The following is a 15644-nucleotide window of genomic DNA, read 5'->3' as shown; positions in this document are numbered from 1 at the left end:
CTTCTTGCCCATTTATCTTTCAGAAATTATTTTGATTTGCTAAATTCCATGACTTCATCTATTTCAACTAGAATGCTAACCAACACAATTTGCTTTGAATATAAACTTCAAACCACTGTGTGAATTAAACATGGCAGCTACACCAAAGCACATTTTTATCATGGTACTAGAGTTAGAATAATTTTTGATATGGCCTATCAAGTATAAAGTAAGAATAAAGGTAGAATATATTTAAAAGATACTTAAAACAAGGGTATGTATTCATGTATGTGCTATTATTTGGAGTTCCTAAGTTGCTGAGAGAATAATACTCTTTTGTGGGATGATCATTTGTGTGGTTTGTGTGTATACATTATTCTTTGTGACATTGACAAGTGTCTCCTCAAAATATGATGCATTTATTTATGTGCAGGCTCTTTCTCCTTTGTTACAAACAGGAATCCCTTTTTAAAAGATGGCATTGATTTTTTCCTTTAATATTTATATCTTAAGTTTCACAAAACAGATAAAATAATTTAAAAAGCAGAATTTTTAAGTCTGTCTTCCAGATGGATCTTTTCTTCTGCCTGTGTTCACGGGGCAGGGTATTCACAAGTAGGCTGACCATTGTTTCAACAGAGTGATGTGCTAATTAATGAATGTCCCAAAAGATTAAATTTGGAGATTTGTTTCTTATGAGTTCCATGTATGCAGTACTCTCTATTATTCTATTGAAATACACTTATTTGTAAAATGTTTACAATTTCGATTTGCGAAGAATACTTATAAATTATGGTTGATATACTCTCTTTAATTTTTCTATGAAAATTAACCAAGGCCCTTTCCAGTAATTTTTCCTGTCTAGTCTCTGATATCTAAATAAAATCTTTAACAAAATTTTGGAACTCGGATAAAGACTTGATAGAGGAGTGATCCCATTAATGAGCTTGGTAATGGAGGAAGATGAACTACAACCATCTTGAGCTATTAACCATCTTGAGAATAGGGTTTTTATGATACTGTGGTTGGAAGAACCTAATGTTCTAGCAAGGATGTAGTCCTATCTCTGGCATCTATTAGCTGGTTACATGACTTAACCATCTTCTCCACTAGACTGAACATTTAGAGGAGAAAGGGCCATGTCTATTCTGCTTACCTCTGTATATGGAACACATAAGAACGTGCCCGTCAAATGTAGCAAATGTGTTCAATCTTCTTTAGCATTAGTCTGGTTAACAATTTCTTCCCTGACTATACTCACAAAAATTTAATGAGAATCAAATTACTCAATATAATGAAAAATTTAAAGTTGTATGAAATTTTAAGCAGTATCTCTAGTCCTGAGATATTGGCTTTGTTTATTTTACAAAGAAATTAATTAAGCTTCTTTTTGTTATCAGAAGGAAAAGACGATTCCGAAGATCTCAATTAGTGCTGCCTGTTTTGAACAGGACCACTTATTTTAGTGGACTTAGATTACCAACATTGTAAGAAGCAAGCTCATGTTTAATTTTATTCAACACATGTGGTTTTCTTTCCAGAGCTGATGGGGGCTGAGTAAGTATAAAATTATACTGTCTGTTGATAATAATTTCCCTTGTTCTTCTTGGCAGCACAATCAGGTTCTGATGTTTGGGCTGTATTGCTGGCAACATTTTTCAATTAACATTTCATCCTCCCCCCACAAAAAGCTCAACCTCTCACTGGCCCTGAACCCAGTGTTTCAGTGGGAAAATGTTTAGAATCAAAGAAGGCCTCCCTTCTATTGATCTCCTGTTCCCCACAGCTTCTGTACTTGGAAGAGATTTAGTTCTCAGAGGGCACTGGAAGCCTCAGGGGTGTTTTTTCTCCCTGACACTCTGCACTTGTTTTATTCACAGAGTTTATTGCTGTGATTTTGGAAGTTGGCAGACATTGTTTTGCAAGTCCTGGAAAAATCCATTATGAAGGTGTTAGGAAGAGACAGACATGTAGACTCGGAGGGTTGTCACTCATCATCTTTCATGGTGAGTTCCATCTTTTGACCAATTTTACTTCGATTAGAGAATCAGACTCACCATAGGTCAGGATGATGAGTTGTGGGGTGGAATCTTAAATGCCTAAATTTCCAAAGCCAGAGTTCAGAGAAGACTGTTGTTATAAATGGCTTTTTCTGAATCAATGAAACAACATTGCTGGGTAAATAGGAGTTTGACTGCAACACCCATTTGAAAGTGAAAGATTTAAGCAACAAAAATAGCTGTTTTGTCTAAAAAAAAAAAGGTTTGCATCTCTTTCCTTCTGAATTTATTAGAAAAAGTAAGAAGACTTATCACTAGGGGATCAAATAAATTGCATTTATTCATCCTTAGAATTTCTTCACATCATTGTGGCCACCAACAGATTGGTTTTGGAGTGGCCCTGCACATTTGGAGAGCACTGATGGGAATGCCAAATGACAACCAAACAGTGGGGCCCCCCCTGCACACCCCATCCCCTCCACCCCCAAACATACAGTGCTGTGATTTTTCACTGTAGAAACTGTGATTCTAAAAAATAAATCATAATTAAATATAATGAATAATAATCCTGACCTAAGGAAAGGCAAAAGTCCTGGGTGCATTAATATGGTGACTGATGTTTGAGTGCAGTGGAGAAGAGGACCTGGGAGCCAAGTCAAAACTCTTTACCTACATACGGCACTTCCAAGTTACCACCCGTTTTTACATAGCTTGTCTAATTTGGACCTAAATCCCTGTGAGATTGAACATTGCTATTATTCCTTTTGTGAGGGTTAACTAATGGGGTAGTTTGTGTGCACTGACTATTATAACTAACTAGTAATGGGCAGAGATTCAAACGTCTCTTTTCATTCCAGGTTTCCTACCCTATCTGCTCCACAGTGTCTCCTCTGAAGGCAGCTGGTGAGTCAAATTCAGGAATATGTCTAAAACATCTTGACCATGGGCTTTTCTGAAAGGCAATTTCCTACTTGTTCTATAAACAACTTCTTAAAGTTTAGAGCAATAAAATATATCATCATGTCTTTTGAATCTCCTTCACAGGGGCTCATTTTTTTCTTCATCAATAAAATGGATAGGGTCAAGCCTACCCTGTGCTTCTGGATATTGGTTGCATTTTAGAATCACTGGGAAAATTTTATACCTACCTATGCCCAGGAGCTATTCCCAGAGATTTTGATTTAATTAGCTGAGGCCGACTTGCTTTAGTTTTAAGTTTCCAAGGTCATGATAGTGTACAAGCAGGAGAGAGACCAGCCACTGCTCCAGCATATCCGAGAAGTCCCTCCTTCTGTGTCAAAGCATCTTTAAAAATTTACACAATAACTCTGATACTCCAGTAGGTAGGAATATCAAAGTTTATCATTCCTTTTATAAAGACTGGTTTCCTTGCTAGAATTTGGATCTGATTCTCACTTAAGAGATTCTAGGAATGATAGAATTTTTCAGTGGATAATATGTCACCCAGTTAAAACTCTCCTTCAACTTGGCTTTCCTTGCAAACTTCTTCCTGATGGCCATCTGGATAATCTAAAGAATTTCTGCACATGCCAGACGGTTTTCTCTGAGCACCATTGATCAAAAGAGGAGTCATTTAAACAGGGATGGATGGGGGTTGGATTAAAGATGTGGAGCCAGGCAGGAAGGAGATTTCAGTGAGTTTTTGTGAAGACATTAAACAAAACCATGAACAGAAAGCCAAGAGATCACACACATCCTCAGAGCACTTGGGCTAACCCTTGAGCTTGTTTTTATCCATCTGGACAGTCTGAATTCTGAAATATAGGAAAATAATAGTTTTCAAGGCATCTTTTGACAACTGCAGAAAATAAATGTTTAAAATATGAACAAGTTAGTTATGTAAGTCAAAAGGAAAGAAAAAGAAAAAAAAAATCTCCTAAGCAATGAGCCCTTGTGTTTGAAATGGCATAAAGAGAGATTGAGTGAAAAGAAACTGCCACTCACTTCCTGGGTGCATGTGGTGGGTGCATGTGGTGGGTGCAGCATGGCTGGTGGGCAGTCATAGGTGGCCTCGAGAACAGATTTTGTATATGTGAAAAAGTTAATAAGAATTTGCAGATGGCCTGGGGATATAGCTCAGTTGGCAGAGTGCTTGCCTCTTATGCACAAGGCCCTGGGTTCAATCCCTAGTACCACAAAAAAATAAAAAATAAAAAGTAAAAAATAGAATTTGCAGATGTTTCAATTTTTTTGTGTTTGTGTGAAAACTTCCAAATGATTGAAGATGGAAAATACTGTGAGAAAACCTAGAAAATTGCACTGAGTTGAGATAAGCACAAAGCATATTCTATAGAGAGAAATTCTTCAGAAATGCTCTTTCCTAAGCACTTGTTTCTTAATCCCTGGCTAGGGGTAATAATGAACATTGCTAGTAATCTGGGCCAAATAAAAAACTAGGGATTAGAGATAGGGTCATGGAAAAACGTAGGAAGAATCCTGTGTCATTGCTATTAGACCTCAACTTTAATATCAATTTCCAGAAAATCAATATTCTGTGTCAGGCAATCTATGATAACTGTTGGTTTGTATTAGCATCATATGTGTATTTTATTTTCTGAAGTTGAAAAATACTGGAAGTTGTTGAAAGGTCATTTTAACAAAATTCTTTATCTTTATCCATTAGACAACATGTAATCAAAATTGCCAAAGAAAATACTATGTTTTTATTCCATGACCATGCAAGAACATAAGTTTTGTTTTGGATCCTCTATACTTGTGTTTGGCAAATAAGAGGTTGTGGTTCAAATCTAACCCACTGCTTCTTTCTATGACCTACCAGCTAAGAAGGGTTCTGCATTTTTAAATGGTTGGTAAAATATTCAAAGGTAAAATATTTCAAAATATTTGAAAATCATGCAGAAATTAAAATTTCAGTGTCCATACGAAGTTTTACTGGAATGCATTTGTGCCCATTCATTATGTGTTGCCTGTGTCTGCTTCTGATTGACAGGCAGGACTTAGTTACTATGACGGAGACCATCCGGCTGCAAGAACCTAAAATATTGACTTTCTGGACTTTTATAGGAAATATTGAGCAAGGTGATCACTCTTCATCCAATATGTGTGAGTCATAGGTACTTCAAAATGGAGTAAAATGAGGTGAGATTCTAACCCTGAAATCGTTTAAATTCAAACTTTGCTTTAGCTAATGACAGTATTTTCTACATAAAATAGATTTTAATGGTCCAGATTGAATCCCTAGTTATTCGTGCATTCTTGGGAAGGAGGCTAATCAGCAGACCTGGGGGGTCATTAAATTGTAGACACAGCCCTTGTTGGTATACTATAAAAACTAGAATAAGGATTTTAGTGCTTAAAAATCGCTCTAAAATTTTCTAAATATGAGCATCAAGTAATTGTGATTGTGTAGCAATAGGATAGTTACTCTTTATTAGGTAAAATTTTCCTTTCTGTGTTTTAGAGCTTTGCTGAAAATAAAAGCCTTAGAATTCTGGTCACTGAACAGAATCCTTAATTATAAAAAATAATCCAGATAATCACATACTTATATGACATATCCAAATTTTATCTAAACTTCTATTATTTATATTTTTATTAGAAATATAAGGGAATCAACTTAATCTTGAGAATTTTATTTCAATATGGAAATAAAATTTCCAATTTTATTACAATGTGCCATGCCTGTTTAAAATTTGTGGTGTGCCCAAGTGTCTGATGGTAAAATGATGAGTGAATCATTGGAGAAAGGATTTGGTTTTCAAGCTATTTCTTCTGATTATAATAAATAGTATTAAAAACATAAAACTTGCCCAAGTCATCAATTTGCTGCCACATTTAATGTGAAGAATAACTTTCTGATTTTCTTCTTCAGTTGTGTTTTAAAAGTACAATCAGTTTTCCGTGTCTGGTGGTTCCAAATCCACGCAATTAACCAACTGAAGATCAAAAGTATTTGGAAAAAAGTTGTGTCCATATGGAGCATGTACAGAATTTTTTTTGTTATTGCCTGAACAATAAAACACAACTATATTCACATAGCATTTATACTTCATTATGGATATTATAATTAATCTAAAGATGATTTAAAGTATATGGGAGGATGCACATGGGTTTTATGCAAATACTAAGTCATTTTATATAAGAAACTTGATCATTTGAGGATTTTGGTCTCCACAGGGGTCTTGGGACCAAACTGTCATGGATACCAAGAGTTGCCTACGTTTCCTTGAAAGTTGTTGTATATATATTCAAATCATATCATATGAGGATTCTGTATTTGAGACTTGACTAAAATGATTTGGAATTCCAAAAAAATTCTTGTGGGTTTTTTCATTTATTCAAGGGCTTGTGTGGACGTGTGAAGGCAGTGTAAAATTTAAACTGCTCTATGTTCAAGGTCCCAGGTGTTGTCAGCAGGGCCGTGCTGTGTCTTCTAGTTCCGCCTCACACTGGGAACAAGTGTCCTTTCTGCAATCTAGGTTTTGCAAGGTTTGTTGCATTGTAGTGTTTTTGTCCGTGATTTCACTGTTTATAATAACCCCGAGCATGCCGTTATAGTGCTGTCTAGTGTTCTTAATACACGTTGAAGAGAAAGTATGTCTGTGAAATAAGCTTTGTTCAAATAGAAATTCAGGCGCATAGTACTGATGCTGAGTTCAGTATTACCAAATCAACAACCCACATTCAAAAAGGATCTTTAAACAGAAACACACATGAAACAGATTCAAGGATTGAATAGTTGGCTCAAAAGTTGCAACTTTTACTTTCTGTGTTTCCATTATAAAAATAAACAATCAATTCCTTATTCAAAGTTTATGGAGTTATATACGAGTGCACAGATGGATTTATGCGTCTGTATTCGAGTTTCTGATTTGTGACGTCAATCCACAATATGAATTATTTTTCATGACAAGTGAGAAAAAAACTAAATAGATATGAACAAAACAATGAATTGGGAGAACTATCTGAATTAGCATTTACATCAGATTCATCTGAGGTAAATTTGAATTTCGAAAAACTTTGAATTACATTGTATTTTAGAGGTGCATCATCATGTTGGTCAATTTTGTTGAATTTCTTAGCTAACATGAGAATATATATGTAGTTCAAGTCTTCAAGGACTATCGAGTGACATTTTGGAAGTTTAGAGAAAATGAAAAGATTTTTTTTCACAATAGTAGTAGATATTTTTGGTTTCACTACAGGAAAGTTGGTCCTATGAGTTCTATGGGGAATCTGCAAAAGGAATAGATTATAGCTGGAACTTGAAAAATAAGAAAAATTTTGATAGGAAAAAAAGTAGAGAAATAATGTGAGTAAACAGGAGAAAAAGTTAAAAAGAGTATAAGAGAGATTAAATTCAAAAAAAGAAGACAATGAGTGGATAGTTTAATTTAATTTATTCAGACATTACTTCAAATTATACTAATAGTATTTTTGAAAGGTTGTATTTGGATCACTTTAAGATCAATTATATCTCCACAAAATACAGGTTTTGGAAACTAATCTCCAATCTGATGGTACTTAGAGGTGTCTCCTTTGGGAGGTGATTAGGTCATGGAGATAGAGAGCTAATGAATAATAAGTGCTTTTATAAAAGAAGCCCCAGGGGGCTCCCTGGCCACATTTCCCATTTGAGGTCACAGCAAGAACACAGCTGCCTGTGAACCCATGGTGGACCCACACCAGGTATGACATTTGTTGGTGAAGATTATCCTAGCAGTTTATGGTGTTCTGTTGGAGCAGCAGACTCAGACACCTACTTACGTACAACTAATGAGTGATTCATTAATTGAATTAAAAAAAAAAAGAACAGTACTTGACATTATTGACATTTTTCATGTCTGGATAGAAACCCACCTAGAACAGAATGATCTCTCCCTTTATTAGAACCTCTCACACAGTGATTCATGTGCAAGAACTCTGACCATATTTCCTTGGAGGTACCCGGCAAGAGCCTCATCATGGCTGCTCAATAAGAAGACCTGTAAACAGAGGCCTCAGGTTAGGGCTGCATGTATGCCTAAGAGCAAATTTTTCTTAGGTCAGTTGAACGTTTTCAGGAGAATTGGTAACCGAGAATGTTTGCTCATTGGTTTTTATATTTGTTCTGTTTGATATCCAGCTTCTATCATTAACTTGATCAAACTAGAACTACTTGGGGTAAATACTAAAATTATGTTTAGTAACTTTGGTGTTCACTACACTACCAATTATAAAGTTATAAGAATGTATAAAAAGATAATTTGTGAAAAACAGATATATAATACAAATATTCATATAAACAATTACCACCAAGTTCACAATAGTGGCAGTCTCATGGGAGGGAGGGTAATGAAAGCAAAGATTTCAACTGCTCTCTCTCTCTCTCTCTCTCTCTCTCTCTATATATATATATATATATATATATATATATAAGCTTAATATAATTGTTGATAGTTTGTGTAATAATATATATGTTATATAATTAGTAATATTAATTTATATAATCATAACACTATACATACAATTTATACCTAAATTATTAAAATATATTTATATATTTGGTGCTGGGATTGAACTCAGAGCCTTGGGCATACTAAGCTAATATATAATTTTCAGTACAGGAGAGTCATTATATAATTAAACACTGTTTTATGTTCAAAACATTTCAAAAATATAAGGTAGTATTTTTAAGGAAGAAAATAATTGAGAGAGCAAGAAGAATTTAGAAAACTTAATTATGCAAATGACAAAGTTAGTTTCCAACTCAGGAAAATAAAAGCAACTCAATGTATTCAGGAGACTTCCAGGAAGAGGGTGAGGTGTTCCCTACAGAATTAATATCCTCCATGGAAAATAGCAAAGTTAAAAGTGTAATAGATATCAGAAGCTTTCCATTGATGAATGAAAGATATGCAATTAAGTTGGCATATTTTGATATTAACCATTATGTCAAAATTAGAATTTTATTTAGGAGTTTTTAAAAATTCATTTTATAATCCATCTTCTAATTAAGATATTTTTGTGGTCTGCAAAGTGAAAGAGAATATCATCAATATTTGAATTTTTAAATAAGTAATCATCTTTTTATTTTATGAAATTCACTAGTGAACATATTCAGTGACATACATTTAAATTAACTCAAATATACATGTACATGCATGTGTGCACATACATCCTTAAATCAAATGAAATATTATTATTCCTATGTTCTTGGCTGTTTTGATATGAATTAAGTCTAAAATATTATGCTTTTGTTCTAAAAAGTCGTGACTGATACTTTGGTAATTTAAACCTGTGCCAAATATTTAGTACATGGATCAATAATAAAATCATAAGATTTTTTTGAAATTAGAAATACATTTTAGGAAAGGAAAATAGCAATGATATTTTTTTCATAGCTTTAAATGGTATTTTCACATGTCTATTCATATTGAGAATTTAATCAAGTTAAGAATCAATCTGAAAGATAAGGCAATATCATTTGATAATCCTTTCCCCCCTCTCCAAACCTAGGCTTTTCTATTCACTGTACCCCCAGCTCATTTTGTCATGCCTTGTTGAAATTTTACAAAAAGAATAGTTTCCATAGTCCATAGGAATCTAAAACTTTCTAGTCCTCCATTATCTACAGATGTCTGCGCACAACAATTTCAAAGGTACTTTGCTAAGTCTCTTTGAAAAGAAAATCTCACTAGCCCATCTGGAATTCTATTAGTTTTTATAATTATGGTTAATTTGATAGTTCATATAATATCTTCAGTAAGTAAAACATCTCTATTGGCTATAACTTTGTGTATTATTTTGATATTTTTTATTAAGATTCTTGTCAGTAATGTCATCCCATTTAAAACAAATGCTACTTTTCACAGTATTTTCATCTTTACACTTTCCCAAATCTTTGTGCCATTTTTAAATAATATTATCTTGCAAGCGTTTTTTTTTTTCTCTTTAAACCCCAATATACTTTCAGGGGATGGATACTTGTAGTACTTCTTTCATTTAACATCTGGATTTTAAGTCTTTAGATCATAGGACACTATGCCTTTCCCTCTCTTACATTACTTAGAACAGCACTATGTAAAAGTCCATTTAAGTTTTTGAAGCATTTAATAATACTGTTGATGAAGGTGGGATGGTGGTGATGGTGGTGATGGTGATGATGTTAGGAGACCCAGAACACAGAGGCCTGACCACATTTGTAGTACCTGCAGTACCTGTTTCCATAGTCATCTTAGTCTCATGATTCATTCCATATACCAAGTTATTCTTATAAATACTACCTAAATTTGGCCTGAAAACTGTACTTAATCAACCAATATTATTTGTTAAATGTTAGGGAGTCAAAAAAAATGAGCACTTCTCCTTAATACTTTAAAAGAGAGAAATATTTCCATCCTTTAGCAGGGCTCATAATATCCCTGAGCTGTACATTTTGTAGTTAAAACTCTGTGGCCTAGATACTATGAGTAGAATATCCTCAGCTAACTGGACGAAGACCTCCAGTCCTCAGCTGCTTTGTCCATCCCTTCATCTGTCCCTGAACTGCCCATTTTGCTGTTTCACTGTCAAATTCCCAGAGGGTTATCTGACCTCGGAATTAAACACCCAGCCTGCCACAGGTGGGTGTTTGGGTTGATCCTTCAAATAGTACTGCATTTTGTCAGAACTCTCAGTACAGAGAGTAAAGCATAATATCATGTTCCCAGGAGGATGCAATGTCACCATGTCTCTCCCAGTGAACAATAGGTGACAGCTAATGCCTTTAAAGCAAACTCACTCAACCAGCAACCTCTTAGACACTGGGATGGGACCAAACTGCTTACTTCTCAGCTGACTGCTGCTCTATCGGCTCTCTCTTTACAGCAAAACAAAAACTGAAGGGGAGGAAAATGATGAAGGAAAATGCCAAGAAGTAATAACAGAAATAAAAGATTGTATTTCAAAAGGCATGATTTTTCGATGCTTTAGAAATTTCTTTCTCATGCTTTTGTTATTCAGGATTGCATATATACATTTGGGGGTTATTTGTTATTCCCACATTATTACTGCAAACTAAACTTACTCTGTCAACCTAATTGTTGAATTAACTCAAATCATGATTTGCTACCATAATTAAATAAGAAAATTATGTTATCTAAGAGACATTTAGCGACTTTGAACTAATGAAACATCTGTTCTTGGACAAATAATTTATACTGTGCCTCAGAAAACTCATTTATCATAGATGATCTCTCATCCCTTCTATTTCTGTTAGCTTATGATTCTACAAAGGTCTTTTTTCAGGAAAAATGAAAAAAAAACATTTTCTTTTGTAAGACAGGCCTTTAATTATGCTTTTTATTGTCATAACTGCAGAATAAAAATTGTTTTAGTCTCTGATATGAGTGTTTGTTTTGAATTACAGAAGCTAAATGTTTTCAAAGCTAAATTCTTTGAAAATAATTTTCTTTTCCTTTTTTTTTTTTCTGTATTTTTCTCTCTGTTGTTAGCTTTCCTTTCAATAGATGGTGCTCTTTTCTCAGAGACACTACTGATCTTATTTCCCATCAAAAGATCAGGAAAATTCGCTTTACTCTTTAACAATCATTAATTAAAGAAATCAGACGTAGAAAGAAAGTAGAAAGACTCAATTGCATGCAATTTACAGCACCTTGGGGATAAAAGCGTAATGGGGAGACTGATAAATGATTCAAGAGCCCCATCTAAATCTGCAATATTTGCTGAATAGATGAAGCAAATATTGTAACTAAATATGACAATGCCATGTTCACAATGTACATATAACCCAAAGTGGAAGGAAAAACTCAAATCTGGAGCCATTTTGAAGTGTTAAAATTTTACCCACTTTAACAACAGTGAATGTGTTAGTATTTTACATTCACATATAGAATTGAATAGACACATCAAATGTCAACACAATCAACATCAATCCAAGTATTGAGAGTCTCAATACTGAGATTGTACACACTTTGCCAAACACACATGGAACATCTGGGCAAATAACATGGACCACTAACTCCTTTGAAATAATTTTATTAGATAAATACACTTTCTTTCTTTTTATTCCCCAAAGCACCTTGTACAACTTTCTAATAATAGTCTGTAATGCTGATTTCTGCTGCTTTTAGTCACTTCAACTTGTGGAGACGTTAAAAAATAGTTTTGTCCTGCAGTTCTTCTGAACCATCTTATGTGTTCCAGATGCAATTTATCATTCCTCTAATAGATCTGCAGCTAGCAACTGCAAACTCATCTAGGCAACACAACTGTCATGTTTACTACAACAAAGTACAACTACCTACCAAAAAGAAATGCCAGGGAAACTCCCTCTCCCCAGTGTGGCCTCAGGATGCAGAGAGAAGGACATGAAGGATTCTATGACTGGGGAGAAGGGGTGGGGCTGTAGTACATCCTAAAGTAGCCAGTGTAGGAAAGTTGGCAAGGTGCATCTCTTAAAACAAGTGAGAAAATTCGGCAACTCAATTAGGGAAAAACTCCTCAGAATTCCACTCCCATTATTCACCAACTTTATTTATCCATAGCTCATGCAGAAGGGCAGACCATACATAGGACACTGTACCAAGAGCCCCCTTGTCTCAGTATAAGAGGGCTTTACCAAAGAGCACCCCCACCCCACTTTTAGACCTTTAACTGCTCAAAGGAACTTCTCTGCTTTTGGGATTTTGGACTCTTTCTTGATCCAAGGGAGGGAAAAATAGGAAAATAGTTTTGGATACACAGACAGCATCACTCTGTCCACCGGTGCCCCTGTTAACTCCCCTCTCTCACCCTCCCGCCTTATGGCTCAAGTGTGCCTTTTTCAGTCTGCGCTCAGAGCCTTCCTTACCTGACGATCACGTACATGACCAGGAAGTTTCCGAAGAGGCCCACCACACACACGATGGAGTAGAGGGCCATGATGGTGATGGCCGTGATCATGGAAGGACTGCCGGACTGAGGGCACTGGCCGCCGCTCCCGCCCAGCTCGGTGCGGTTCGGACCGCATGGGTCGGACAGGTTGCCATCAAAGTGGGACAAGTTGACCCAGGAACTGGTGCTCGGTGCTGGGGGGCAACTCGATCGCGGGAAGGGATCGCTGCAGTTGCTGGCGTTCGCGGGGACGGCGCTGCTGTCCATGGTGCTGACGGCCTGCTGGGGACCAGGACGCGAGGTAACCCGGAGCTCCCGGACTTTTCGGGTTCCACGCGCCTCAGTCGCTTTCTCTCGCCGCTGCCACAGCTCCGGCTATTTCTTACAGGGACCAACTCTGGAGGAACCAGAGGGGAGCGTCAGGCAGAAGGGGGAAGCTGCATCTGACATGATCTTCCGCTTGCTGCCCCCTCCCACTTTAGTAGTACACAGAGGCACGTCCCCAACCCCACAGCGACAGGCGCGGGGAGGGAGGGCTGTGGGGGATGCGGAGTCTGGAGAGGAGGGAGAGGAGAGGGGTGGATTTTGCGCAAAGCAATTCAGGGAGTCCAGCTCTTCCCTGGGCACTCTGCTCTGCAAGCACTTCTAACATCTAAGGGGGGCGGTGGCAGAATGCAGGAGGGACTTGGGGAGACAGGCTGGGGAGAGACACAGAGTTTCTTGGCAGCAGTAAAGCATAAGAAAGGGGGCTGACATCACTCCATTTTCCAGCACCGTTTTCTCTCTCTGTAATCAGACAGGAAAGACACTGTCCCACGCAACCCTAACAGCCCTCACACCCCAAGCCACAATGTTCTCCCATTTCTACTTCCATTTCCCCTCTTTTTGATATTCTTAATGCATCAATCCCTCACATTTGAAAAAAGGGAAATGGTGAGTCTTAAATTTCCAACCTTATAGACTTTTCTGAAACAAGAGTAATCTTTTTTTTTTTTTTTCCTGAAAAAGAAATAAGAAACAAATAAACTTTGTTGAGGAAACATGTTGCTTTCACCCCCAACTTTCCAATGTCTCCTAGAGTGAAAGCTCTTTTTGTCTTCGATTTTGTCTTAGTGAGAAAGGGGCACAAGAACTGGTTGCAAAACCCAGGTCCACTAAAGAGAATGTTGATGCTCCATGTCTTAAATCTCAAGACCTGTTTGGAACAGACTTACCAGAGAGACACATGCTTCTAAGAAGGGCAGTACAATTCAACGAATCTGCATTGTTTCAGTGTCTTTTCTAGTGTGAAACTCTAGGAGGAGTTACATAGGTTACTGGAACCAAAGTGGCCTACAGCAAGGTCCTTGAGGGACACTAATAGATTTTTAGATTATAACTCATTTCTAAGTTCACAACTGCTTCTATTTAGAAATAAACTTATAAGTACAACAGGAGTAAGGTATTTTGTGAAGTTAATATTCACTAATTCTGAACTCACTCTCATTCCTACACATTTTTGTCTTTGCACATATCTATACCTTTTAAACATAAACATTGGAAATAAATATTCCCAATTGTTTGTGGAAAGTTATCTGTACTCTGTGAAGCAGGGAGGATGGAAGCTTGAAAGGAACATTTAATTCCAGTATTATTTTTAGGCATTTGTCTTAAAAACAGATAACTCATAGGTAAACTGTATTAATCATAGGTCATTTTGTCAGTGTTCAGTAATATTTTTATCCATTTGCATGAAAGGGTATAATTTCAGCAATAAAATGTTTCAGAGATTTCCTAGAGACTAGTAAAAATGCCTTATTCTCCTTTGAAGTAATGTATTCATTCACTTGCCCTGAACCTGCTATTCACCCATCCAGTCCCTTGAGAACCCAGAACCAGTCTACACTGAACTTTGTGTGAAAGACAAACAGGCATTCTGCAGCAAGCCCTACCTTTGGAGTTAAATTACTTTGTGACACAGATTTGTAATTTGGGGACTGTATAAATTTGAATATGTTACTTCATCTCAAGAGTGATAATTTTCTCATCAAAGTAAGAACTTCAACTTTAGGCTTCAACATATAGTCTCAACTGAGATTGATGTTTTTCTTCTATTGCTCTTTCTCATGGTCCACTGAGGATAATTATTATCCTTTTATTTTTAAGGCAAATTTTCTGGGCATTATCATATGTCCTCCCTTAATTTATATTAATGTATGTGTCTCAGTATCTCCTAACCATTCAATATACCATTTGAGAATATACAGAACAAATTTAATTTCTCTTCCAAATACATGCATTAAGATAGCATTGAGAAACCCAGAGAAAAGCTATAGAAAAATAATATATTAATACCATCAATGTATAGCATGAAAATATCTCAAATTCCAGCTTCTGTTATTTATTAGTTTTCTTCATAACTGCATATTTTCTATGAGAGTGGTCTAAAATCTTGTGAAAGTTTGAGTCTTTCATAAATGAGGTGGACTGAATAAATGAGTTGATTAACTATAATCCTAATTGTTTACTCTAACCTAGATTCTAACCACATGAACTTTAATACCCTGAACCTTAATAGTTTATCCATATAATAGGAACATCTGATTTTTTTTGTTGAGGTTTCTTGCTTATACCAGACTTTCTACTTGAAGTAAGAATAATCTATCTAATATCAAATAATCTATTATCTATCAGTCTAGATCATTGGGATCAAGCCTGTATTATAAAACATTATTCATGAAAATAGTAAATTTCAAAGCAATGCATTTAGTCATCACATGGATGGATTCCAGGAAAATGCTAAGAGTCACTCCTCTTCCTTGAGTTTCAGAATATACTGGCTTTTGTTCT

General features: G+C 35.9%; 1 protein-coding gene across 2 annotated transcripts in view; it reads right to left on the bottom strand.

The window, feature by feature from the left end:
- The window catches only part of OPRM1 (opioid receptor mu 1), a gene marked incomplete at both ends in the record, with an annotated part of 59532 nt that extends 46351 nt beyond the window's left edge, over positions 1–13181 (bottom strand). The window contains one exon of one of the 2 annotated variants that reach the window (XM_081295894.1): positions 12793–13181. In XM_081295894.1, coding sequence (XP_081152020.1) covers positions 12793–13082 — 290 coding nt within the window. The remainder of the gene's footprint in view (positions 1–12792) is intronic. The other variant, XM_081295893.1, reaches the window with a different exon arrangement.
- Between the last annotated feature and the right edge of the window lie 2463 nt (positions 13182–15644).

Source organism: Spermophilus citellus, assembly GCF_964194105.1.
Source record: "Spermophilus citellus genome assembly, chromosome: 5".
In the NCBI taxonomy this organism is placed as follows: Eukaryota; Metazoa; Chordata; class Mammalia; order Rodentia; family Sciuridae; genus Spermophilus; species Spermophilus citellus.
The sequence above is the reverse complement of the archived record's forward strand: the minus strand, read 5'-3'. Positions and strand labels throughout refer to the sequence as shown.